The sequence below is a fragment of the Rhinolophus sinicus genome, chromosome 18 (genome assembly GCF_057876585.1).
Source record: "Rhinolophus sinicus isolate RSI-liver-muscle chromosome 18, RSI-T2T, whole genome shotgun sequence".
NCBI classification, from domain to species: Eukaryota; Metazoa; Chordata; class Mammalia; order Chiroptera; family Rhinolophidae; genus Rhinolophus; species Rhinolophus sinicus.
In genome coordinates this window covers 44,327,215-44,352,366 of record NC_142518.1, presented here as the reverse complement: position 1 = coordinate 44,352,366, position 25,152 = coordinate 44,327,215, and the positions used below count along the sequence as shown (strand labels likewise).

General features: G+C 39.9%; 1 protein-coding gene across 4 annotated transcripts in view; it reads right to left on the bottom strand.

Annotated features, from left to right (window-relative positions):
• ARHGEF9 (Cdc42 guanine nucleotide exchange factor 9) overlaps positions 1–25,152 on the bottom strand; it is a 312,209-nt gene that overhangs the window by 89,061 nt on the left and 197,996 nt on the right. For all 4 annotated transcript variants that reach the window (XM_088795205.1, XM_019715751.3, XM_019715753.3 and 1 more), the window contains exon 2: positions 23,861–24,040. In XM_088795205.1, the coding sequence (XP_088651331.1) occupies positions 23,861–24,040 (180 nt within the window). The remainder of the gene's footprint in view (positions 1–23,860; positions 24,041–25,152) is intronic.

Below are 25,152 nucleotides of genomic sequence, written 5' to 3'. Positions count from 1 at the left end.
AGCAAAGGAAACAATCAATAAAATGAGAAGGTAACCTATGAAATGGGACAAGATATGTTCAAATTATATGTCTGATAAGAGGTTAATACCCAAAATATTATCATGCTAAGTGAAATAGGTCAGACAGAAAAAGTTGGGAACCATATGACTTCACTCATATGTGGGATATAAAACTGAAAGCAACAAACGAACAAGAGAAAGAAACAAAAACTCCTAGACACAGACAACAGTTTAGTGGTTACTAGAGGGTAAGGGTGGTCGTAGAAGAGGGAAAAGGGTGTCAAATATATGGTGATAGAAGGAGAATTGACTCTGGGTGGTGAACACACAATACAATATATAGATGATGTATTATAGAAATGTATACTTGAAACCTATATAATTTTACTAACCAATGTCACCCCAAAAATTTAATAAAAATTAAAAAAACAAAAATATTAAAAATACTCATACAACTCAATAGTGAAAACACATCCTGATTTTAAAATGGGCATAGGACCTGAAGAGACATTTTCCCAAAGACATACAAATGTCCAACTGGAATAAGATGCTCAAAATCACTAATCATCAGAAAAATCAAAATTAAAACCATAATGAGATATCACCTAATACATGCTACGATGACTATTATCTAAAAGTCAGAAGATAACAAGTGTTGGTGAGGATGTGGAGAAAAGGCAGCCCTTGTGCACTGTTGGTAGAAATGTAAATTGGTATAGTCATTACAGAAAACAGTTTGGAGGCACCTCAAAAATATAAAAATAGAACTACTATATGACCCAGCAATCCCACTTCTGGATATATATATATATATATATATATATATATATATATATATATGTGTATATACACATATGTATATATATGCATATATATATATATATATGTGCATATATATGTATGTGTGTGTGTGTGTATATATATATATATATATATATATATATATATATATATATATATTTACACAAAGGATATAAAAAAATCACTATTTGGAAGGGAAATCTGCATTCCCATTCTCATTACAGCTTTTGTCACAGTAGCCAAGATATGGAAACAACATGAATGCCAGTTGATAGATGAATGAAGAAAATGTGACACACACACACACACACACACACACACACACACACAATATTATTCAGCCTTAAGAAACAGGAAATCCTGTCATTTGCAACAACATGGATGATCCTGTAGGACATTAAGCTAAGTGAAGTAAATCAGACACCGAAAGATAAATACCTCATGATCTCACTTATATGTGGAATCAAAACAAGACAAAACAAAACAAAGTCAAACTCATAGTAACAGAAAGTAGAATGATGGCTACCAAAGAAAGAGGGAGATACTGATACAAGGGTACAAACTTTCCATTATAAGATGAATAAGTTCTGGAGATCTAATATACAGCATATTGACTATAGGTAATAATAGTACATTGCATACTTGAAATTTGCTGAGAGTAGTCCTTAAGTATTTTCACCACAAAAAAAGAGTTAACTATAGGAGGTGATGAATATGTTAATTAGTTTGTGATAATCATTTCACAATGTACACATATATCCAAACATCACATTATCGACCTTAAATATATAGAATTTTGATTTGTCAAAAGTAAATAGAACCTCTCACCTTCCCCTTATCCCCACCCCCCCGCCCCTCTAGGTGCACCTGAAACTAATTAAAAAAAAAAAAAAAAAAAAAAAAGTAAATAGATGTTTTAAATGTTGAAACAGTATTGTAAGTCAAATTAAGTAGATACTCTTAAATGCTTCAAATACTTTAAATAGCATACATATTCAATATGTATGTATCCAAATATGTATTTGAATCTATATTTAATGGTATAATTGTTACAAAAAAATCTAGATGCCTCTGAGACCAACTCTATTCTCTACTAAATCTTGTCTTTTATTGGTTTTCATGGGCCTATCGCCTACTTAGACATTGACAGAATTCAGGTTTATATTAGTCAAATAGTCACAAAAGCAATATTTGTATCAAATTAAATCAAATCACCCAGGAATTATTCCATAACTAGTGTGCAGGGGCCTGTGCTCTTGGTAGGGTGGGTAACAAACAAATAATGTGTTGATGTATAGATACTAGTTTACTGTCAGGACCTTCAGAAGTTCATTTCTTTTCTACCTTTTCTTTGATTTGCTTTCTGTTCGGACTAAAAGAAAGAGGAGGTTTCTAGTTAAGCTATCTATATGGAAATACAATGTCCTGCCCTCTCTGATTTCATGACGAAAGTTACACTAAGGGAGAATGCTAAAAGCAAGCTGACCTGAGTTACCCATCTCCCAGAAAACTTGAAATATTTGACAGACATTCAGAAAAACTACTTCAGGGTGATGACCTGGCAAAACACTGGCTTTGGAGTCAGACCCCTTATCTTGTCTCAGCTGTGCCATTTACTAGTATACCAGCAGGGTCCCACTCGATATCTGATCATGCAGAACTCTACCAGTGACCCAAATATGGCCTGTCTCTTATTTAGCGTTCTCTTCCAACATCTACCTTGTATTTCTAACGCCTTCCAGTCCCTATGCAGGTTGAGGTGTTCTGTGACTAGTCAAGTCGTATGCCTCTTCCTGACCTCAGCTCCTGTTGAACAATATCTTTTCCCTAATTATCCTCTGCCTTCCACCTACTGACCTGTTATAAGTTGTTATAGAGTGCAGGGGCAAGGGAGGAAGGAATGGGGAATGACTGCTAATGGGTATGGGTTTCTTTGAGGGGTAAATAAAAAGTTCTGGAACTAGATAGAGGTGATACCGTGTTTCCCCGAAAATAAGACCTAACCGGAAAATAAGCCCTAGCATGATTTTTCAGGATGACATCCCCTGAACATAAGCCTTAATGCATCTTTTGGAGAAAAAGTTAATATAAGACTCGGTCTTATTTTCAGGGAAACACGGTAGTTGTACAACATTGTAAATGCACTGAGTTGCATACTTTAAAATGGTTGAAATGCAAAATTTATATTATGTGTAGTTACCTCAATTTTTTTAGAAAAAAACAAATCGTATGTGCTAGAAATGTTCTTGGAATTTATCTGGTCCAACCACTCTATCTTCTAGGGGAGATAACTGAGCCCTGGCCAAGACAAATGATTTGAGTAAGGTCAGAGAGATTAGACAATAATTCCCCTTCTGTATAAGTTCTCCTATCTATCACCAGTCTCTCATAAGATGGGCTCCAGGTCTAAAGGACTTCTGTACCTCTTCAGTAGCCACTTGATGATCATCTCTTGGATGAATGTTTTTATAACTAAACCCTTTATTCTACAGAAACCATTAATGGTTCATTGCACATTGTCTGCCTCTGGATTCCTGGTCACCTACTTATTGGAACACAGCCAACAACTCGATGCTGGACATAACGCCACCTCTTGCTATGGCAAAAAGCAACCCCTGTCTGCTACATAATGGCACTATATCTACTGGGTTGGACTTTCCTCCAACATGTGCAGTTGGATGGGTCTTCAATCATCCCATGCTCTCAGTCTATACCAACTCACATGGGAAGGTGAACTTCGAGGACCAGGCCTCAACTCAAGTGTATCTGACTATACTGCAATTTCAGGGCTACTGCTGGCTACGTCTCATATGTAAAACCATTATTAAATGTGCCCTTAAGAGTAAGCTATGATCACATTACTCTTAGTAACATTTTTACTGATATATACCCTCGGGCAAGGGTATTAAGAGAAAAAATAAACATGTGGGATTACATCAAACTAAAAAGATTTTTTCACAGCAAAGGAAACCATCAATAAAACAAAAAGGCATCCTACTAAATGGGAGAAGATATTTGTTAATGATACATCTGATAAGGGGTAAATATCCAAAATTTATAAACAAACTCATTCAACGAAAGAAGGCTATTCGACCACCATCAACAGGGACAATTTGTGGCAACTAAAACATAAAAAAGGGGAGAGTAAAGGCCTGAACCGGAATACGGGAATGGAGAAAGTAAGCGTGCTGAAGAAAACAGAATAAACCAAATATCAAACTTTCTTTTACATAAACTTAAGGGTAACCACTCAAAAAAAATCCAGAACTGAAATACATACTGTAATAAAAGAAGAAACACAGGGAAACATCATAGAATACCACCACACAGAAATAATAGACAACAACAAAAAGGCAAAGAAATAATGGAGACACAGCCTTACCAGAAAACTAAAGATAGAATGACAGGATATCCTCACATATCAATAATCACCCTAAATGTAAATGGACTGAACTCACCAATAAAAAGGCAGAGTAGCAGATTGGATCAAAAAATTAAACCCAACCATATGTTGTCTCCAAGAGACACCTCTCAGCTACAAGGACAAGCACAGACTCAAAGTGAAAGGGTGGAAATTGACATTCCAAGCAAACAGTACCCAGAGAAAATCAGGTGTAGCCATACTGATATCAGATGAAACAGACTTCAAGGTGAAAAAGATAACAAGAGACAAAGATGGACATTTCATAATGGTGAAGGGGACTGTACAACAAGAAGACATAACAGTCATCAATATTTATGCCCCCAATCAGGGAGCACCGAAATATACCAAGCAACTACTAACAGAACTAAAGGGAGAAATTGACCAAAACACAATTATACTAGGGGACTTAAATACATCATTGACAGCTATGGATAGATCATCCAAACAGAAAATAAATAACGAAATAGCAGCCCTAAATGACACATTAGATGAAATGGACATAATTGACATTTATAGAGCACTTCATCCTAAAACATCAGACTATACATTCTTTTCTAGTGCACACGGAACATTCTCAAGGATAGATCATATATTGGGACATAAAATCAGCCTCAGCAAATTTAAGAAGATTGAAATCATACCAAGCATATTCTCTGATCATAAGGCTTTGAAATTGGATATCAACTGCAAAAACAATGTAGGAAAAAACACAAATACATGGAGATTAAACAACATACTTTTAAAGAATGACTGGGACAAAGAAGAAGTTAGAGGAGAGATCAAAAGATACATAGAAACAACTGACAATGAAAATACATCCTACCTAAATTTAGGGGATGCAGCGAAAGCAGTTTTAAGAGGGAAATTTATCTCACTACAGGCCTATCCCAAGAAACGAGAAAACTCCCAAATAAATAGACTCATGTTACACCTTAAAGAACTAGAAAAAGAAGAACAAGTAAAACCCAAGGTCAGCAGAAGAAAGGAAATAACAAAAATTAGAGCAGAACTAAATGAAATAGAGAACAAAAAGACAATAGAAAAAATTAATGTGACAAAAAGCTGGTTCTTTGAAAAGAATAACAAAATTGACAAACCCTTGGCTAGACTCACTAAGATAAAAAGAGAGAAGAAACTAATTAACAAAATCAGAAACGAAAAAGGGGAAGTTATCACGGACACCACAGAAATACAAAGGATAATCCAAGAATATTATGAAGGACTATATGCAACCAAATTCAATAACCTAGAAGAAATGGACAAGTTCTTAGCAACATATAGCCTTCCGAGGCTGAACCATGAAGAACTGGAAAATCTAAACACCCGATCACCAGTAACGAAATTGAGTCAGTCATCCAAAACCTTCCCAAATGCAAAAGTCCGGGACCAGATGGCTTCACTAGTGAATTCTACCAAACCTTCAAAGAGGATCTAATACCAATCCTGCTCAAACTCTTACAAAAAATTGAAGAGACAGTACTCCCTAACTCATTTTATGAGGCCAACATTACCCTGATACCAAAACCTGGTAAGGACAACACAAAAAATGAAAACTACAGAGCAATATCTCTGATTAATACAGATGCAAAAGTCCTAAATAAAATTCTAGCAAATCGCATACAACAATGCATTAAAAAGATTATTCATCACGACCAAGTGGGGTTCATCCCCGGGGCACAAGGATGGTTCAACATACGCAAATCCATCAATGTGATACATCACATAAACAAAATAAAGGACAAAAATCATATGATTATATCAATTGATGCAGAAAAACCATTTGACAAGATACAACATCCATTTATGATTAAAACACTTAATAAAATAGGTATAGAAAAAAAATACCTTAAAATAATAAAGGCCATAATGACAATCCCTCTGCTAATCTCATAATCAATGGTGAAAAACTGAAGCCCTTTGCTCTATGTTCAGGAACACGACAGGGCTGTCCCCTATCACCTCTGCTTTTCAACATAGTGTTGGAAGTCCTTCCCAGAGCATTCAGGCAAGAGAAAGAAATAAAAGGCATCTAAATTGGGAATGAAGAAGTTAATTTATTACTCTTTGCAGAAGACATGATGCTATATATAGAAAACCCTAAAGACTCCACCAAAAAGCTATTAGAAACAATCAACGAATACAGTAAAGTTGCTGGCTACAAAATCAACATACAAAAGTCCATTGCTTTCCTATATACTAACAATGAAATCTCAGAAAAAGAAATACAAAAAACAATTCCTTTTGCAATTGCAGCAAAAGGAATAAAATACCTAGGAATAAACTTAACCACGGATGTGAAAGATCTATATGGTGAAAACTATAAGACATTTTTGAAAGAAATTGAAGAAGACACAAAGAAATGGAAAGACATTCCGTGCTCATGGATTAGAAGAATCAACATAGTTAAAATGGCCATATTGACCAAAGCAATATACAGATTTAATGCAATCCCCATCAAAATCCCAGTGGCATTTTTTCAAGAAATAGAACAAAAAATCATCACATTTGTTTGGAACCACAAAAGACCCCGAACAGCCAAAGCAATCTTAAGAAAAAAGAACAATAATGGAGGTATCACACTTCCTGACTTTGGCTTGTACTATAGGGCTACAATAATCAAAACAGCATGGTATTGGCAGAAAAACAGACACATAGACCAATGGAATAGAATTCAGAACCCAGAAATAAAACCACATAAATATGGACAGATAATTTTTGACAAAAAAGCTAAAAACATACAATGGAGGAAAGACAGCCTCTTCAATAAATGGTGCTGGGAGAATTGGATAGCCACGTGCACAAGAATGAAACTGGACTGCTGTTTGTCACCATGTACCAAAATTAATTCAAAATGGATCAAAGACTTAAGCATAAGACCTGACACAATAAACTGCATAAAAGAAAACATAGGTACTAAACTTAGGGACCTTGGGTTCAAAGAGCATTTTATGAATTTGACTCCAAAGGCAATGGAAGTAAAAGCGAAAATAAACGAATGGGACTATATAAAATTTAAAAGCTTCTGCACAGCAGAAGAAACCTTCGACAGAATAAAGAGGCCACCAACTGAATGGGAGATTTTTGCAAATAGTGCCTCCGATAAGAGGCTAATATCCAGAATATACAAGGAACACATGCAACTCAACAACAGAAAAACAAACAACCCAATTGAAAAATGGGCAGAGGACCTGAAGAGACATTTCTCTGAAGAGGACATACAAATGGCAAATAGACATATGAACAAATGCTCAACATCACTAATCATAAGAGAAATGCAAATCAAAACCACAATGAGATATCACCTCACCCCAGTCAGAATGGCTATCATCAAGACAAATAGTAACAAGTGTTGGATAGACTGTGGAGAAAAAGGAACCCTCATACACTGTTGATGTGAATGCAGAGACTGGTGCAGCCGTTACGGAAGGCAGTGTGGAGGTTACTCAAAAAATTATGAATAGAATTACCATACGACCCAGCAATCCCTCTCCTGGGTATCTACCCAAAAAATCTGAAAACATTTATACATAAAGACACGTGTGCTCCAATGTTCACTGCAGCTTTGTTTACGGTGGCCAAGACATGGAAACAACCAAAATGTCCTTCGATAGATGAATGGATAAAGAAGTTGTGGTATACCTACACAATGGAATTCTATTCGGTGGTAAGAAAGGATGATATAGGAACATTTGTGACAACATGGATGGATCTTGAGAGTGTAATGCTGAGCAAAATAAGTCAGACAGAAAAAGCAGAGAACCATGTGATTTCACTGATATGTGGTATATAAACCAAAAACAACAAAAGAACAAGACAAACAAATGATAAACAGAAACTCATAGACACAGAGAATAGTTTAGTGGTTACCAGATGGTAAGGGTGGTGGGGGGTCGAGGGTGGGAGATGAGGGTAAGGGGGATCAAATATTTGGTGATGGAAGGGAACTGACTCTGGGATTTATAGATGATGTAATACAGAATTGTACATTCACTATGTAATTTTACTAACAGTTGTCACCCCAATAAATTAAAAAAAAAAACTCATTCAACTCAACACCACAAAACAAACACCCCAATTAAAAAATGGGCAGAGGACATGAAGAGACATTTTTCTAGAGGACACACAGATGGCCATCGGACATATGAAAAAATGATCAACCTCACTAGTCATTAGAGAAACGCAAATGAAAACCACAATGAGATACCACCTTACTCCGGTCAGAATGGCTATCATCGATAAATGAACAAACAACAAGTGCTGGCGAGGATGTGGACAAAAGAGAACCCTTGCACACTGTTGGTGGGACTGCAGATCAGTGCAGCCACTATGGAAATCAGTATGGAGGTATCTCAAAAAACTAGAAATGCAACTACCTTATGACCCAGCAAGTCCACTCTTAGGTATCTACCCATAGAAATCCAAAATGCTAATTTGCAATGCAAGCTATAGATAATGTATTACAGAACTGTACACCTGAAATCTATGTAACTTTACTAACAATTGTGTCCCCAATGAACTTAAATTTAAAGTAAAAAAAGAAAAAATATATGCACCCCTATGTTTATTGCAGCTCTATTAAAAATAGCCAAGACATGGAAACAACTAAAATGCCCATCGGTAGATGACTGGATCAAGAAATTGTGGTACATTTATACAATGGAATATTACTCAGTCATAAAGAAGAATGAAACCTTACCATCTGCAATGATTTGGATGGACCTAGAGAAGATTATGCTAAGTGAGGTAAGTCAGAGGGAGAAAGACAAATACCATATGATCTCACTTGTATGTGGAATCTAAAGAATAGAATAAATGAGCAAACTAATCAGAAACAGTCTCAGAGACATAGAGGAAAAACTGAGGGTTTCTAGATGGGAGGGGGATGGGGATCAGGGAGAAGGTGAAAGAATTAGAAAGCACAAATTGTAACCACAGATTGACACATGGATACGAAAGACAGTTTGGGGAATATAACCAATAATATTGTAAAGATTTTGTAGGGTATCTGATGGACACTTGTCTTATGAGGAAGACCACTTCATGGACAGTGTAGGTGCCTGACCACTGCAGTGTACACCTAAAGCTGCTGAATAATAATGAATGTCAACTATAATTTAATATATCCATATATAGTCACAGGATGTAGAGTACAGCATAGGGAATAGAGTCAATGGAATTATAACAGTTATATATGATGTCAGAGGGGTAGTAGATTAGGGGAGGGGGTTATTTTGTGAGGGGTGTAAATATCTATTGTATTGTTTTGTATACCTGAAACTAATATAAAAAAGAAAATGTGAAAAAAAAGAGTAAGCTATGATCACCTAATATGCAACTGAATGTGGGCATAAGTCCACCCCATACATAGCCCTCAGGCCCAAGTCCCACTGAGTAGCAATACCAGTAACCTCACTATCTTAATAAGATTATCAGAACAACTAAAATGTTGGACCAATGGGCAGAATTTACAGGTCTATTATTATGTCTTTTTTCCCAATACATCTTACAAAAGATGTTCTCCAATTCATCCTTGGGCTCCTATGTATATCAGTGTCCCACCATTTATGAGGGTTAACTGCTAACTGCTAATGTACAGCCCCACCAATATTATTATACTTTTGGTAGGAGCCAGAGCAGCCAACAATTACACTGTCCAATTACATATTCGGCAGGTTCAGTAGTTGCAATACCATTCTTAATAGTTTAGAGAGCCTGGCAATATCAGCATGCCCAGGCCTCCACGTAACCCACATCCTCATACAAGTGCTGAATGGGGTGAAATTGAAGCCTTTAGTGCCCAAATGGCATCAGTCTAGCCATTTGGAGCAACAAAAAACTGATGCAGAGGGATAGGGTGAAGGCTCAGAGGCCTGGAGAACAAGAGAGGCTTAGTGGACTTCATTTCAGGCTTTAGACACCTGAAGGACTGTGGAAAGGGTAGACGGTCAGTGTATTCCCTGGGGGTGGGGAAAAATAAGGATACTATGTCTATTAACACTGAAAGTTTGCTGCTAGTATCATCAGTATTATTAGTGAGTGCTTTGTATGTGTCAGAACCTACTATCAGTAATTTTCATGCATACTTCTATTTAGTTCTTATAACAATTTAATGAAGTAGGTACTATTATATCATCAAATTACAGATGAGGTCACTGAAGCACAGAAAGTACAAGTGACCTGCCCATGGCTACACTGCTAATAAACTGGAAGGCTGTGACCCCAATCCAGAAAGATTATCTGTAGCGAGTGCTCTTAGTCACAAACAACATTCTAGAAAGACAGATTTCAGTTCAACATAAGTACAAACTCTCTCAGAGTTGTCCTGAGTCACAACATCTGAAAACGTAGGGAGCCACCTGGCAGTGGAGGTGTAAAAGCAGAGACTTGATGACCACTTGGGAGGCAAGACTATTCTGAAAGCGTCCAAACATTAACAAGTTCAAACATTAACTATATGACTTTTAAAATCTCCCCAAACCCTAAAATTCTCTGGCTGGTGAGTCAACAACCATTGCTCACAGAACATTCTATGAAAGACCAACAAATCCAGGCCCTTTGGCTGGATCAAATTAAACTAAGTACAATCAAACACAAACTTAGACCAGAATGTCCTTCCTTAAGCATGGGCCCATGGGCAGTCACAGAGAATGACTTAGAGCATTAACACAAACAACATACTGATAACATACCAATGGTGAAGGCTTCTCTTTGATGATCCATGGGGGCAAATAAAAGGTTCACAAGATATATTATTAGTACAAGTGAGATTACAGGGAGGATATTTATGATGTTTAAAAGAAAATTTATAGATGATGTAATACAGAATTGTACACCTGAAATCTATGTAATTTTACTAACAATTGTCACCCCAATAAATTTAATAAAAAAAGAAGGATTTAAAAAAAAAAGAAAGAAAATCTTGTTCCCAAGCATCTACAAAAAGAGCAGAAATTCCTAGTAGTCAACATGGTGTCATGGAAACAACACTGAGCTAAGAACCAGAAGGGCTAAATTGGGGATTTGGTTCTGCTCTGTAATTCTACCTTGCTACAGAAGCCTAGATAGGTCATGTCCCATCTTAGGTCCTCAGGTTCCTCATCCCCTATCTGCAATGGGATAGGAGGGCTGGTGATGAGAGGCTTTCGTGAGATAGGACAGGTCAAGTAATCCATAAAGGTTTAAAGGAAGTCCCTAAGTAATAAAAGGAATTATCATAACAAAACAGGTTTCTCCATTATGACATCAGTTTAGCTAGTAAAAGTAGTGAGAGAATGGGATTCCAGACTGGGGAAATACTTCTTTTAATTGAGCTTTCTAAAAGAACTATGGAGGGTCTGGTGATAAGGAGAGGCTTGATAAACACTTGGTAGTAATGATGAAAGTGATGAAAATCCTTCCAGGGTTTCTCTCCTCTTCCCTCCTTTGGGCTCACTCTGCTCCTCCATCCCCTGCCCCGTCATCTGTTTAGTTTCTATGTTCTATTTAGTAGGGTCAAGACAGCTGATGAAGTTATTTTACTGTGTTTAGGGACAATTTCACCATCTAGGTCCTCTGCTGCTGAGTAGGGGGCAGTGGGGTGTAGTGCGGTGGGTGGTTGTGAAGTGGTGGTAGTAGAAGGGAGGAGAGTCAGGAAAGTTAGATCCCTAAATTTCTTCAATTAATTTTTAACAAAGAATTTCAGGCCCCAACCACCCCAAATGTACTTTTCCTTGTATAGCTGCGTCTTTTCCCAGCAGAAAGGGGGAAAAGCAACATGAAATAGAGAACCGGCTATTTATGAAGTAGAAAAGGCCTTTCTTCCACCTTTAAGGAAATCACCTGCACTTGCAGCAGGCTTTTATTTTGCTGCTCCAGCTTCTCTAGTACCATCCCCGTAGAAGGATAGAAGCAGAAGTACCTGGGCCTGGGGTCACTGTAGATGCTCTGTTACCTAAAACCCCATCCCAAACCTCCCTCTCAATGCCTAGATACCTCATCCAAAGTCAGCCATGTCAGTCCAATGTCTCATGTGAGGAAACAGAAATGAAGCTGAGTGAATTTGCCTGCCAGCTTTAGGTGTTTCTGTTCTGGAGCTGAAGGGTTGGTTATATCTGGGGACGGGGTGTGGGGGTGGGGAGCTTTACTTCTAGCCTACACTTGCTCCATTTCTTTCTTGATTGGAGCAGATGGAAGACCAAGGATTGGAATGGAAGGTAAGAGAGAAGTAGGTATACTCTAAAGACAAACTTGGTAGGCTTGGAGATTTCATAGACTGAGTATGCTCACAGGTGTGTCCAGATCCCTCTGAGGGGGTCAGGATAGGGAGAGGCTGGCCCTTGCAGAGTCATCCAGAGGTCTGAAAACCGCAGCCTAAGTCATGTTACTGACAAGCCTGGCTCTTGTATGGCTTAGTCAGGGGAACTTTTGGCCCCGGGCCAGGCCAGAAACATGTTATCAGTAAACAGAAGCTAAGAATCCTGCCATCTTGGAATTGGAACTGGAAGATAAGGAGGAGCCAAAAGACAACTGCCAGGGCCAAGCTATCATGAGCTGGCAGCTCTGATAGGACCAAGGGCACTGCTCTGCTGGGTGGCTGCCTTTGGCAATGACCCAATCCTTTGCCTTAACTGTGGCCTCTCTCCTCAAGAAAGCCAGCCCAATCTTTAAGTTTCTCTCTCAGGGGAAGAGCAAGCCTAATTACTCATGGGGGCAGATACTTCAGAGTTGCTAACCTCCTTTCACTCCAACTAGCTCTTTTGAGCCCCAAAATAGTCGCAGCGAATGGGGAAGGTACCGGATTGTGAGCCCCAAGAAACTCAGACTTCAGGTAATAACTACTCTAAGTGACCTGGGTCTCTGGAGAAATTACTCTCTGTGCTCTGGTTTTCAGCTATAATCAGGGATTGAGCCTCTCTGTCCTGCTCTGCTAGCTTTAGAACTCTCTATAGGAGAGAAGGCAAAGTGTGACCATGCCGGAAAAGACCATATCAAACTCTAGAATGCTATTCAAATGTCAGGGTCTAATATTTGAGAAAAAGCAGGGTTCATAGCGCCAATTTTACTGGTGAGAAAAATAAAAGGTTCAGTTATGAAGATACATGTTAAAGATCATACCATTCTCAAGCACTGGATATAAGATGTGAAGTCAGTCCCATCTGACTTGCAGGCAAGTCCTCTAGAATTCAAAATATGTCCTAGGGGGCATGGAACCTTAGAACACAGTCCCTGTGGATGACCAACTGGCCCCAAGCAAATGGAGGTGCTAGGAAAGTATGTTTGCAGCCCTCCCTTCCCATGGTGTTTCTACTTACCTTTGTTTTATATACATCATTTTGTTTTCCTATGCTTACTTCCTTTCCTTGCTTCCCTCATGGTCACTTTTCCCCTCCAAATCATTCTCAGGCAAAGGTTTGATAACAATCATCTATACTTCAGTATGAATAGGCTAAAGTTCATTGTCCCTTCTCTTCTCTGAAGTCTGGATCCTAAAGCAGAGTTGTAATTACAAAATGAAAGGCTCTGACTCCTAATAAAGAACATCCTGGCTTCAGAGAGACAGTGGGAGAGGCATATATAAGGAGGTGAGCCTTGGGCCTGGATATTTACACTTCTGGAAGCTTCCTACTCAAAAGTTATAGATAGCTTTGGCAGAGACCAAGAACACACTATCTCTTAAGAGTGTGGCTGCTTAATGGACAGGAAGGCACAGCTTCTGAGCTGAATTGCTTCTTCATGCCACCTCAGGTCATCTTCCCTGGTAGTACCCACTGGCTAGTGCCTCACAGAAATAGCCTTACCACCTGGAGATGGGTGTTACCTGTTAATGTGACAATGGTCCCTCCACCCTCTATTCAATATCTCTAGTACCACATCAAATCTTTCCTGCTACACTGAGCAGCTCCATCAGACCATTCTGATGCACTATTCTGAGTAGATGCAGGCTGGTAAACACAGGTGATCCTGGTTCTAGAATCATGGAACAATCTCAGATTGGTGCAGATAGGGCCTTTAGAAACCACCTGGTCCAACCACTTGACTTGTCAGTTGAAACAGTGAGGCCCAGAAAAGGGAAGATCCCTACCTGACATTCCCCAGTTAATCAGCAGCAGAGCTGGCCCTTCAATTCAGGTCTCTTCCTTTCCAGCTCAATGTTCCTGCTACATTCACTGCACTCTTCCTGCACGATAATCTGACAGATGTTTCATTTTTTCCATTCCCAGGAGTCCCATCATACCCTGTTCCTCTACAGAGAATGCCCCGCTCAACACACACAAACTGACCTTTGATATGCTTACATGGCACATTTCCAATAGAGAAGGGCCACTCAGTCTCAAACGGCTAGAAAAATTCCTGCCCAAAGCTCCCTATTCATATGTCTCTCTTGCCCTCTTAGCATCATCCACCTGACCCTTTGGCTCCTCTAAGGCAAAAGACTTAGCAAAATCAGCCTGTGACTAAGATCTCACTGGACCTGAGTTGCAATCCTAGTCAAGGAAATGGGAGTATATTTAGGTCCCCTAGGGACTGACAAGCTTAACTAATCAGTCCAGCCCACCCTGCTCAGGGAATACCAATGTCAGTGGTGGGCTCTGGTCCCTGGCCTACTTTTTCTTTATTCCTATCCTGTGGTAGAAGAGAAAGTGTTTCTGAAAGACAACGGTACCTATATGTATTTAGACCAGGAGGTGTCAGACTCCCTTGTTGGCTGGATCTCTAACGGGAATGGTGTATATGAGGCCTGAGCCCTCAGATCCTTTGCCCTGTGGCTCATATCCTAGAGATAGGCAACCAGCCTTCATGTCATCCAGAAATGACTACCCTGTGTTAATTTGAGAGATGAAGTCCATTTTGGGAACAGAGCTAAAGCAGGAAATGTCAATTCTCTCAGTCAATGCTAAGGCATCCTAAATAAGGTTCTTCAAAGATGACTCATTCTGAACACCAAAAAGGAGACCCACAGGCTTCTGAGTATGGTTTTTCTGGTGACCCTCTAATAAGCAGAACAAGGTGTGTGGGAGGAGGCTATCAAGATGCCAGATACCTTCAGCTCTTTCTGCCTAGTTCAAGGAGGTAGCAGTTGCTAAGTGCTGTGCAGTCGCTTTTGTTCAGGGCTTAGTCAATGCTGGCAAGGAGATATTAATAACACTAGTAATAAGAAGCCATGAAGAGAAAAAGGTAAGAGGTTTACTCTGATTCATAATCATACCTATATTGGTGGAAAAAGAAAAAATATATATACATATATACACCATATATATATATAGAGAGAGAGATATACACATATATATATATACATATATACATATATATATATATATATACACATATATATATAATTATGATTTTCCAAAATTTTGTACTTCCCAAAGAGACTCAGAAACAGACTTCATCTTCAAACACTCAACCAATCACGGTCTTCCTCTCCTCAAAGCATCATAACCACCAAAGCTGTGTAGACATGGTAGTAGGGAGGCCCAAGCTGATCCCTAAATGAACCCAGGGGTTGGCTCCAGGTTCCAGATCATAGCCTTCAACTCAGTAAGCCAACCAAGTCACTGCTTCATGCTACGGATCAACAACAGGGCCTTGGAAGGGAAGCTCCACAACCAAGAGAACAACTCAGAGTGTCTTCCACTGGTGCCAGCTCTTACATATCATCTTCCTAGTGAAAAAGCAGTATGTTTCAAGAAATTGGCTTACACTACAGCATAAGGGCTATCAACTTTAAATAAGGAAGTAGTTCAGGCAGGCTTTGCTGACTGATGCCGGCTAGGTTCTCAGAAGTCCAGGGTGATTTAGTTATAGCCCTGCTTGGCGGCTGGGGGATAGACTATGTATATTACCCTCAAGACTGCTTTCAATTTGGGGATTCTAAGAAAGACCTATGTGGTCGCCTACTTGAATATGGAGGAAATCACCTGGGTCAGGTAACAGCCAGATTTAAGGTTCTCTCTGAGTTGGAGACTGCTACACATTAAAAAAAAAAAAATCCCGTCCAATTAGCCAAAAGATGTACTGGATAATGTCATCCAAAGCATGTGCACACTGAGAAGTCATTAAGATGTATTACGTGAATGCAGATGAGTGCTAATAATGCCATCTGAAATTCTAGCATGGAGGAGAGAAATCTCTGTAATCCAGGGAGAAAAGCCCTCCCTGCTAATGTCAGCCTCAACTCACAGATACTGTAATGAGTCACCTCTAGGGCCACAAACAAGACCTTCTACATAAATGGTTAAGGCTAGAGGCCTAAGTCTAGTTGAAGCTTGAGTGGATAAACAAGGGCTGGCATATCTGAACTCATCCCAAGAAAGCAAAATACTGTGGCATTAGCCTAGGATTGGAGGTAGGTCCTCAAGTGTTAACAGTCTTGTTAGCAGCCCAAGCATATCCTTTCTTGCTTGTTCTATAGCACAAAAAGCACAGAATTAAAATTTAGGAGGGGGTAACATCACTAAAAGCATCAGATTAGGATGCACAAAGAATCAGTCCCTCCACTGAAACAACCCTTAGCTGACAAAGACTGACAGAACCAACTTTTTCAGAATACTGGAATCTAATCCAAACTTTACAGCAAACAGGGGACTGCCTGACGCAGAAAAGAGTGGCTAAAATTTGGTAAGAGAATGTAAAGGCATTTTTTCAAACTTGCCTACCATCCTCTATTCCCCAGCAGCTGAGAGAAGGGTGGCCAACATTCCTCATGCAGCTTGCTGGTGCCAGAGAGCTAATTGCCTTGTTCTTAAGATACAGTGGCTATGTGTTTTGACCTATTTGGCCTTGAGGGACAAGCACAGACGCTTACCTTTGTTTTGTACCCCCACCCCCTCGGGTTGAAGTGGCTTTTGAGGCTGTGTGTGCCTCTGTTGAAAGATTTAAAGACATATATTGTCCATACTCCCCCAGGGTAAGGAATGGTGGAAGGGGTAAGCAGCATACAGACCCAATATCACAGGAAGGAAGAGACTGAGGCAGAAATTTCTTGAGAGAATAATGACTCGGAAGGGCCACCATGCATACCAAGGAATGTGAAGTGCAATACACATGCTCTGGACCAGATGCATGCTCAGCAAAACCTGAGAGGATTGTATGTTTGCATTTCTGGAGGGTCTATGGGTTCCATGCAAGCAGGAAAGTAGGAGAAGAACACTAAGGCAGGGTTGTGGGCAGCCTGGAGTAGTGTTGAAGGAATGCCCCAGCTTACAGACAAGCTTCAAAGACCAGGAGAGTATTTTTTGTTTCATCTTGGCTCCAGGTATTTAAAGAAATCATTGTCAGGTCACTTGCTGACCAATGAGATAACAGAACAGAGACTTCAGTGACAAGACTTCAGATGACAAGGAATACAGTCTTTGCAAAAACAGTTTGGAAAAGGCACTAAACAAATGGACAACTGCAGCCCTCAACAACCAACAACAACAAACCCTGGGAAGGGGAGAGAACTTGATTTCCAGAGTTATTACACTCTAATATCCAAAATGCCTGGTTTGCAACAACGACAACAAAACATTACAAGGCATACAAAGAAAGAGAAAATTATGGCCCATTCACAGGAAAACATAAATTGACAAGCACTGTACTTAGTAGACAAATCAGCTGTCTTAAGTAATATTCAGTGGCCTGGGTTCATGTCCTTGCTTGGTCACTAATTCTCTACATGAGTAAGCAAGTCACTTCCATTCTCTGGGCCTATGGTTCCCCGGGATTTATACAATGAAGAAGTCAGGTTGATCAGTGGTCTCAAGCTGGGACCTGGGGGGACAATTTATACCCTAAAGATGTGTTGTTTGTCCCTTATAGATTTTCTTTTAAAAATGTGAATTACTTGTCAACATCTTTAAAATATAGGGATTTTTACATAAATTCAATTCCTGGCTTTTCTTGAAAATACTGAAAGATCTCAGTCCACTGGACTTCCCTCCTTCCTGTACCCTATCCCACTGATGAGAACCAACCAAGTCCCTTTTGCTCCCTTTAAATGGGGCACAGATTTCCCAATTACACATAGGCCACCACATACCCCAGTCTCAGACTGCTTTTCTCTCGTAAGTTACCTGTCTGGCCCCTGTAAACATCACGTTGGCCACTCCTTGCCAAAATGGATCTTTCCAACTCTAACTAATACTGCGAGTCTAGGGTTCCATACAGGTGAAAATCTTTCCCCAAATGCAACCAAAAAGAGATATTACATAATTAAAAGCCAAGTAACACTGTGAAATAGTGGGCTTCCCTATGAGTAGGAGAGGTTTAGTTTTTGTGACATCTGATCTGTAGAACTGCAAGGAATGACAGTAATGACCTGATTAGCTCATCCTTTCATCCTCCTGCCTCCAGGCAGGTAGGAAACCAGAGAAATCTAGAATCTAAGGAAAGAAACAATATATATGCCAATGGCACCTGAGCAGGTGCTTTACTTTCTGACCAAAACCATGACTTGTCACATAGGTCTCACCTACTACTAATAATAACAGGATGCTATGTGTCCTGAACAGAGCCTGCCTTTAAGGTAGGCTGCAAGCCCTCCCCAGGCCATAGCCCAAAGTCAAAACAAAGATTCATTTTTATATGGCGACAAAGGAAGAGCCAGAATAATTTGGAGTTAGGGCTTGGCATTCAAAAAGTGGCCCACCACAGGGGTGGGATTTGCTACTCAGAGACAGAGTCATATCCTAGCAGTCTGTTCTCAGCTCCCAGGATGAGAAACCACCCCAGGAAAGCAGCTGAAGATGTCAGCAGCTAGATATGGGGACTGAGGTTCACAAGCCATAATTCACTTAACCCAACCAACTGCTGGGAAGGTACATCAACCTCTTCATTGCTCTTGTGAAGCCATGTCCCCAGTACAGAAAGGAGAGAATCTGAGAACACACACACATGTACACACATACAGAATGCACTTCTGAACTACAGGAGAGGCAGATGTTTGACTGGGTAGAAGACACATATACCCAGCAATTTCTTGTACAATAAATAGATAAAACGGTATCACACTTCCTATTTACAGGTATCCAGCATACCACAGGTTAAAAAGGATTTTCACAAGACTCAATTATCCCTATTTTACAAGGAAGAAAACTGAGCTTCAAAGATACACAGGAAGCTGTTCAAGCTGCACATCTATTAGCAGAACTGAGGCAAGAATTTGGGTTTCTCAGACACCACATTGTGTTTTAATCTGATTAACATCAGGTAGGGCCAACTTGGACAAAACTGCACTAAGCACCCTTGATTATCCGACCTAAGGCTGGGATGTTCACACAGCAATGAGACTTCCAGGTAGGGGATGGAGATGCCCTGCTACATCAGTGACTAATTTTGTCCAATGATCTATAAAAGTGTACAGTTGGTATGTAGTTAGGGTAAAAGTCTTTTCTTTGCTACTATACTTTCATGTTACATACCAAGGATGATGCTCTCCAGGAGCTACTAAATCTCAGCTCAGGGTCAGTCCAGATAAATTAAGTCCACTGCAGTGCCATTTACAATAGCCAAGATATGGAAGCAACCAAAATGCCCATTAATAGACAATTGGATAAAGACAGGTGGCACATATATACAATGGAATATTACTCAGCCATGAAAAGAATGAAATCTTACCATTTGTGACTACATGGATAGACCTAGAGGGTATTATACTAAGTGAAAAGAGTCAGACTGAGAAAGACAAACATCATATGATCTCACTTATATGTGGAATCTAAAGAACAAAATAAATCAATAAACAAACAGAAAGAGAACACAGAAAACGAGAACAAACCAATAGTTACCATATATGGGAGGGGAGTTGGGGGACTGGGTGAAAAAGGTAAAGGGATTAAGAAGTACAAATTGCTAGTTACTAAATAGTCATGGGGATGTAAAATACACCATAGGGAATATAGTCAATAATATTGTAAAACTATGTATAGTGTCAGGTGGGCACTAGATTTATCAGGGACGGTTATAAAATAATACTGAATTTCAACTATAATTGAAAAAAATAGTCACGGGGATGTAAAGTATTGCATAAGGAATATAGTCATTAATATTGTAATAACTATGTACACTGTCAGATGGGTAAATAGACTTATTGGGGTTACCACTTTGTGTAGTACATAAATATCTAATCACTACATTGTTTTGCACACCTGAAACTAATACAATATTGTATGTCAATGGCAATTGAAAAATAAATTTTTAAAAATTAAAAAGAAAAGCCCATGATCATATGCTAAATGTTTGGGAGAGCCAAGAGTAGAACTCAGGTCTCTAATTTGCTAATATAGTTAGCATTCTTTCCACAATACCATTCTACCCTCAACCAAAATCAATGTAGAAGAATGGAGGTAGCAATCTTATTTTTAAATATCTACTAGAAAAGAGCTTCCATAACCTCCATCATTTAATCCCTTGACCATCCCACAATCTTACTAAAAATGTAAACCTACACATAAATACTCATTCATGAAAATTGACAGGTCTACCTTGGAACCAATATTCACATCATTCATGCAACAGTAGCCTACCCCCCCCCCATTTCCTTTTACTGTCGACACCACAATAGCTGGCTGCTAGGTTCCACGGTACTTCCCTTTTAGAGATCTGAAGATCATTAGACTATTACTAAAACAAACAAAAAGGTTTATAATGATCAGATGCTCATCTGAATACAATCTGAGGCAACATCGGATGTTATCTTAAGTTTCTCATAGAAGAAACACTGGTATAGACAGAATACTGGAGCTCTAAGTTATGATTTCAGCTCTGCCATTAATGATCTTGGTCTATTATTGCGGTCCTCAGTCTAGCCTTATGCTATCTGATACAGTAACAACTAGCCACATGTGGCTAATGAACACTTGAAATGTGACTAGTGTGAAATGAGATGTGCTATAAGTATAGAATACACGCCAGATTTCAGACTTAGCAAAATATATCATTAATAATTTCATAGCAATAATATATGACATTATATAATATTTTGGATATATTGGGTTAAGTAAAACATTAAAATTAATTTCACCTTTATCATTTTTTTTTTACTTTTAGTGTGGTTGGTAGAGACATTTTAATTATGTCTGTGGCTTGCATTTGTGTCTCATATTATATGTCTATTAGACTATGCTTGTCTAGACCAATGGTTCTCAATAGCAAAGATTCTGATTTAACCAGCCAGGAGCCTCGGTTTTGGTTTTTGTTTGTGTTTCTGTTTGTTTGTTTGTTTTGTTTTTATGTCATTCAAGTGATTTATTCCATTGTGCAGCTGAGAATCACTAGGCTATATTGTATATCATGCATGTCTGGCCCATCCAGTGGTCTTCTCAAAGGTCAGGGTCAGCCCACCTAAGTGGCTGCTTGGACTATTTACTTGGAGGAACACTCTTCCTGGCCTTGGATGTAGGAGAATCGATGTCAGCTCATTGATATTCTAAAGCCTGGCTCTGCCATTAGCCTCCCTGAGCCATTTTGCCTTGCTCAATCATTTTGTTCCATCCCTTGATATACTGTTTATTATAAAAATGACATTTCACTGGAAGTGAAATACATTTGGATTTGGGTGACATATCATTTTTTTGTGTGTATGCAGTTTAATCCTTCTTTTAAAGCGGGGGTGCTGTCAGTCCAAGGCATACAAGCTGTCTGTGTACAGTGCCTCATGCTAGTTCCAAAGGCCCACGGTTATTGATGTGCTCTTTCTGCACATCAGTGCTACCCCTGGGACCGATTCATCAACCAGCAAAGCTGAGCTAGGACACAGATGGCATTTGGAGACTCATGATGGAAGATGACACATACGTAGAGGAAAAAAAGAGGACTGGATATCTCATTAGGAGATTCTTAGGAAAGAAGGGGATAAGAGGTCATTTTGTCTACCTTTCTGCTTCTGACCAGTGCCCTTACCTAAACCATTCCAACCAGTTAACAGTGCTTCCTGGGATTGCAACCCTCCAAGGAAGAAGACTTCTTTCAATCACTATTGCCAGCCTTGATTTATTGACCTTCAGGGAGCTAACAAGGTGCTGGTGGGAATGATGGTGAGGATAATGACAATAAAGTGAGTCACCATTTGCCAAGTATCCACTGTGCTAGACACTTTCCTTACATGTGATCTCATCTAATCCTTGTAAAAAGTCTGCTATCTCTATTGTTCAGATGAGGAAATCAAGGCTCAGAGAAGTGAAACATCTTACCAAAAGCCAAAGAGCTAGGAGGTAATAAAACTGAGACTGCATCTTGATTGTCTGATTCCAAACGCCCTGTTCCTTCCCTCATGTCACATTGCCATCATTCTAATCCTGAGGTCCTTCATACTCCAAGGGTCTAAGCCACTCTGGTCTTCTGTTTGGATCAGGACTTCAGCCTTATTTTACAGAAGAAACTAACAAGAGTGATAGACTGTAGTAAGGATAGTCATAAGACATCCTGATGTGGCATTGTTACTTGTATTGCCACAGAACTGTTCTCACGTGTATTATCTTATTCACTGTGACATCCCCTGGTATGAAAGAATTGCCAACACCATTTTGTGGATGGGGAAAATCAGAGCTCACAATTGTTAAAGAGCAGATTCTTAACTCTAAGAAAGACCAAAAGCTAGGTCACAAGACCAGTGCTCTTCCCCCCTAGCATCCTGATAACTGGTGACCCAGAGGAAGCAGAAACTGCTAAAGAACACCCTCCCAAGAGCCCCTTCTGTTAAGGTCCAGGTTCTTCATGGTGCAATGTCAAAGGGGCCATGGTTTTGAAGCCATATCAGCTGCTTGCTTTCCACCACAGTACATCTTGGATCCCAGCCACTTGACTTTCTTGCAAAAAGTTAAGATTTCCAATGAGTAAACTCTAGCCCCAGGTAGGGAGCCCATACTCTTGCATTAGCAGCTGAAGACAATCCTGAGACAACACACAGGTGTGTTCACATTTCCCTAAATGAGAGAAAAGAAGCACAGAGGAGTGACAAAGGGAGGGGGAAAGGAGGGGAGAGATCTATAAAAAGAAAGGATAAAAAAAGAGGAGACAAGGACAAGAAAGAAAGCAGAAAAGAAGAGAGATAAGAAAGGTAAAAGTTCACAGCAACATAGAGTTAAAAGGGTCTTCAAAAACCATCAAGGCCTGGGGCGGCCAGATGGCTCAGTTGGTTAGAGTACAAGCTCTGAACAACAGGGTTGCTGGTTCAATTCCCACATGAGCCAGTGAGCTGCTCCCCCTACAACTAAAGATTGGAAATGGTGACTGGACTTGGAGCTGAGCTGCGACCTCCACAACTAGACTCAAGGACAACGACTTGGAGCTCATGGGTCCTGGAGGAACACACTGGTCCCCAATACTCCCCAATAAAATTAAAAACAAAAAAACCCATAAAACAAACAAACAAACGAAAAATCCCATCAAGGCCAAAAGGGAAGTGATTTGTACAAAGTCACAGTGGGTAGGAGGCAGGGGTCAGGAGGTGGGGATTGTTAAAATAAACAAGATAAAAAAGGAAAAGTCTCAAAATTAGAAGGGAAAAAAATGAAAGGAAGCCCAATTCTTGGGTAGGAGACCAAAAAAAAATAGAGTAAAATATCAGAGGAGCCAACAGGAGAGGAATGAGAGGGAGAACAGGGGCTGGTGAGGGGGAAGCCAGGGACAGGCAGCCAAGGAGACAAGAGAGGAGAATGAAGGCTGACTGACACTCACCCTCACAAAGCTGGCAGGAAACCATCCCTCCTCATCGTCGATCTGGCCCCACCACCAATCCTTGTTGGAAGCATCCAAGACTTTGATGACGTCGCCAGCCTTAAATGCCAACTCCCGGTTGGCCATGGTGACGTGATCCCATACTGCCTCAGCACTAACGATGGAATCTCCAGTGATCAGCTTAGGAAACAAAATGAGAATGTTTTCAGTCCACAGAGCTAGCTACTTTACTTACCACTTCCCCCACCCACAGAGCTCTACAAATTTATGGAAAAAGTCACATACTAATAGTGAAGGGTGGAGGTGAGAGAGATGGCACTGGAAATCACAAGTGCCACAAGACAAACAATAATGTCAACTCTCCATTAGCCAGTGAGTGGAATGACCCAGAATGTGAGTATGGACTACATAGACTTCATGCTTTTATCCCTACTTATGATCTCCTCCTCCAGGGAAGAATAAAAGCTCTAGTCTATCTCTCCTTAGTGATTCCAGGCAGCCCTGGGTCTGGGATGGGTAGAGGCTGAAATCAATAGCTAAAACAAGGCTCAAGCATATTTGATCTAAATTCTCTGGGGTCCTCCCCCATCCCTCCTCTTCACTGAAACTGACCAACTGAGAGTTGGTGGTACATTTTTAACACTACTGTATCCCACCCCCAGGGGTTACAGAGCATGGCATTCCTTACACACAATGGACCCCAGTCCTGCAGCCTCCTGTTCTCACCCACACATGATGCCATCCAGAGAGGTCATGGGTATGAAAGAATATGGCTTTCTGTGATGCCTTGCTGCCAAGAAACGCAACCTTGGCACAGATTCACTCAGTGATTGGTACAACCACCCTGTGAGGTACATAGGGAAGTCTAGGTTGATTTCTGTACTTGATAGATGACAAAACTGAGCCACAAGGAAGTTAAAGGATGAGCTCAGGGTCTGCCAGCAAGGCAGGGGTTGTGCACAAACCCTAACCCTGGTCATTAGACTTTGTGGCCATCAGGACTAGGCTGCACACAGCAGCAGGCAGACATCTATTGCTCTGCCGAACAAACACACACCACACACACACACGTTCGTATTCATGACACTCATCTAAGCACAGTGATGAGGATGGCACAGGGGAATAGTCTGGCTCTCTCTGGGTACCATCCTGACCACTGTGTTATTTGTTTTCTTTTTTCCCCAACTGGTTTCAGCCAGTATGGAACATCAGTTTTCCTGGCATTTAGAGAAACAGATTCCAGAATAGAGAACATATGGCCTGTTAGACAAAGGACTCAAGCATTCTATCCC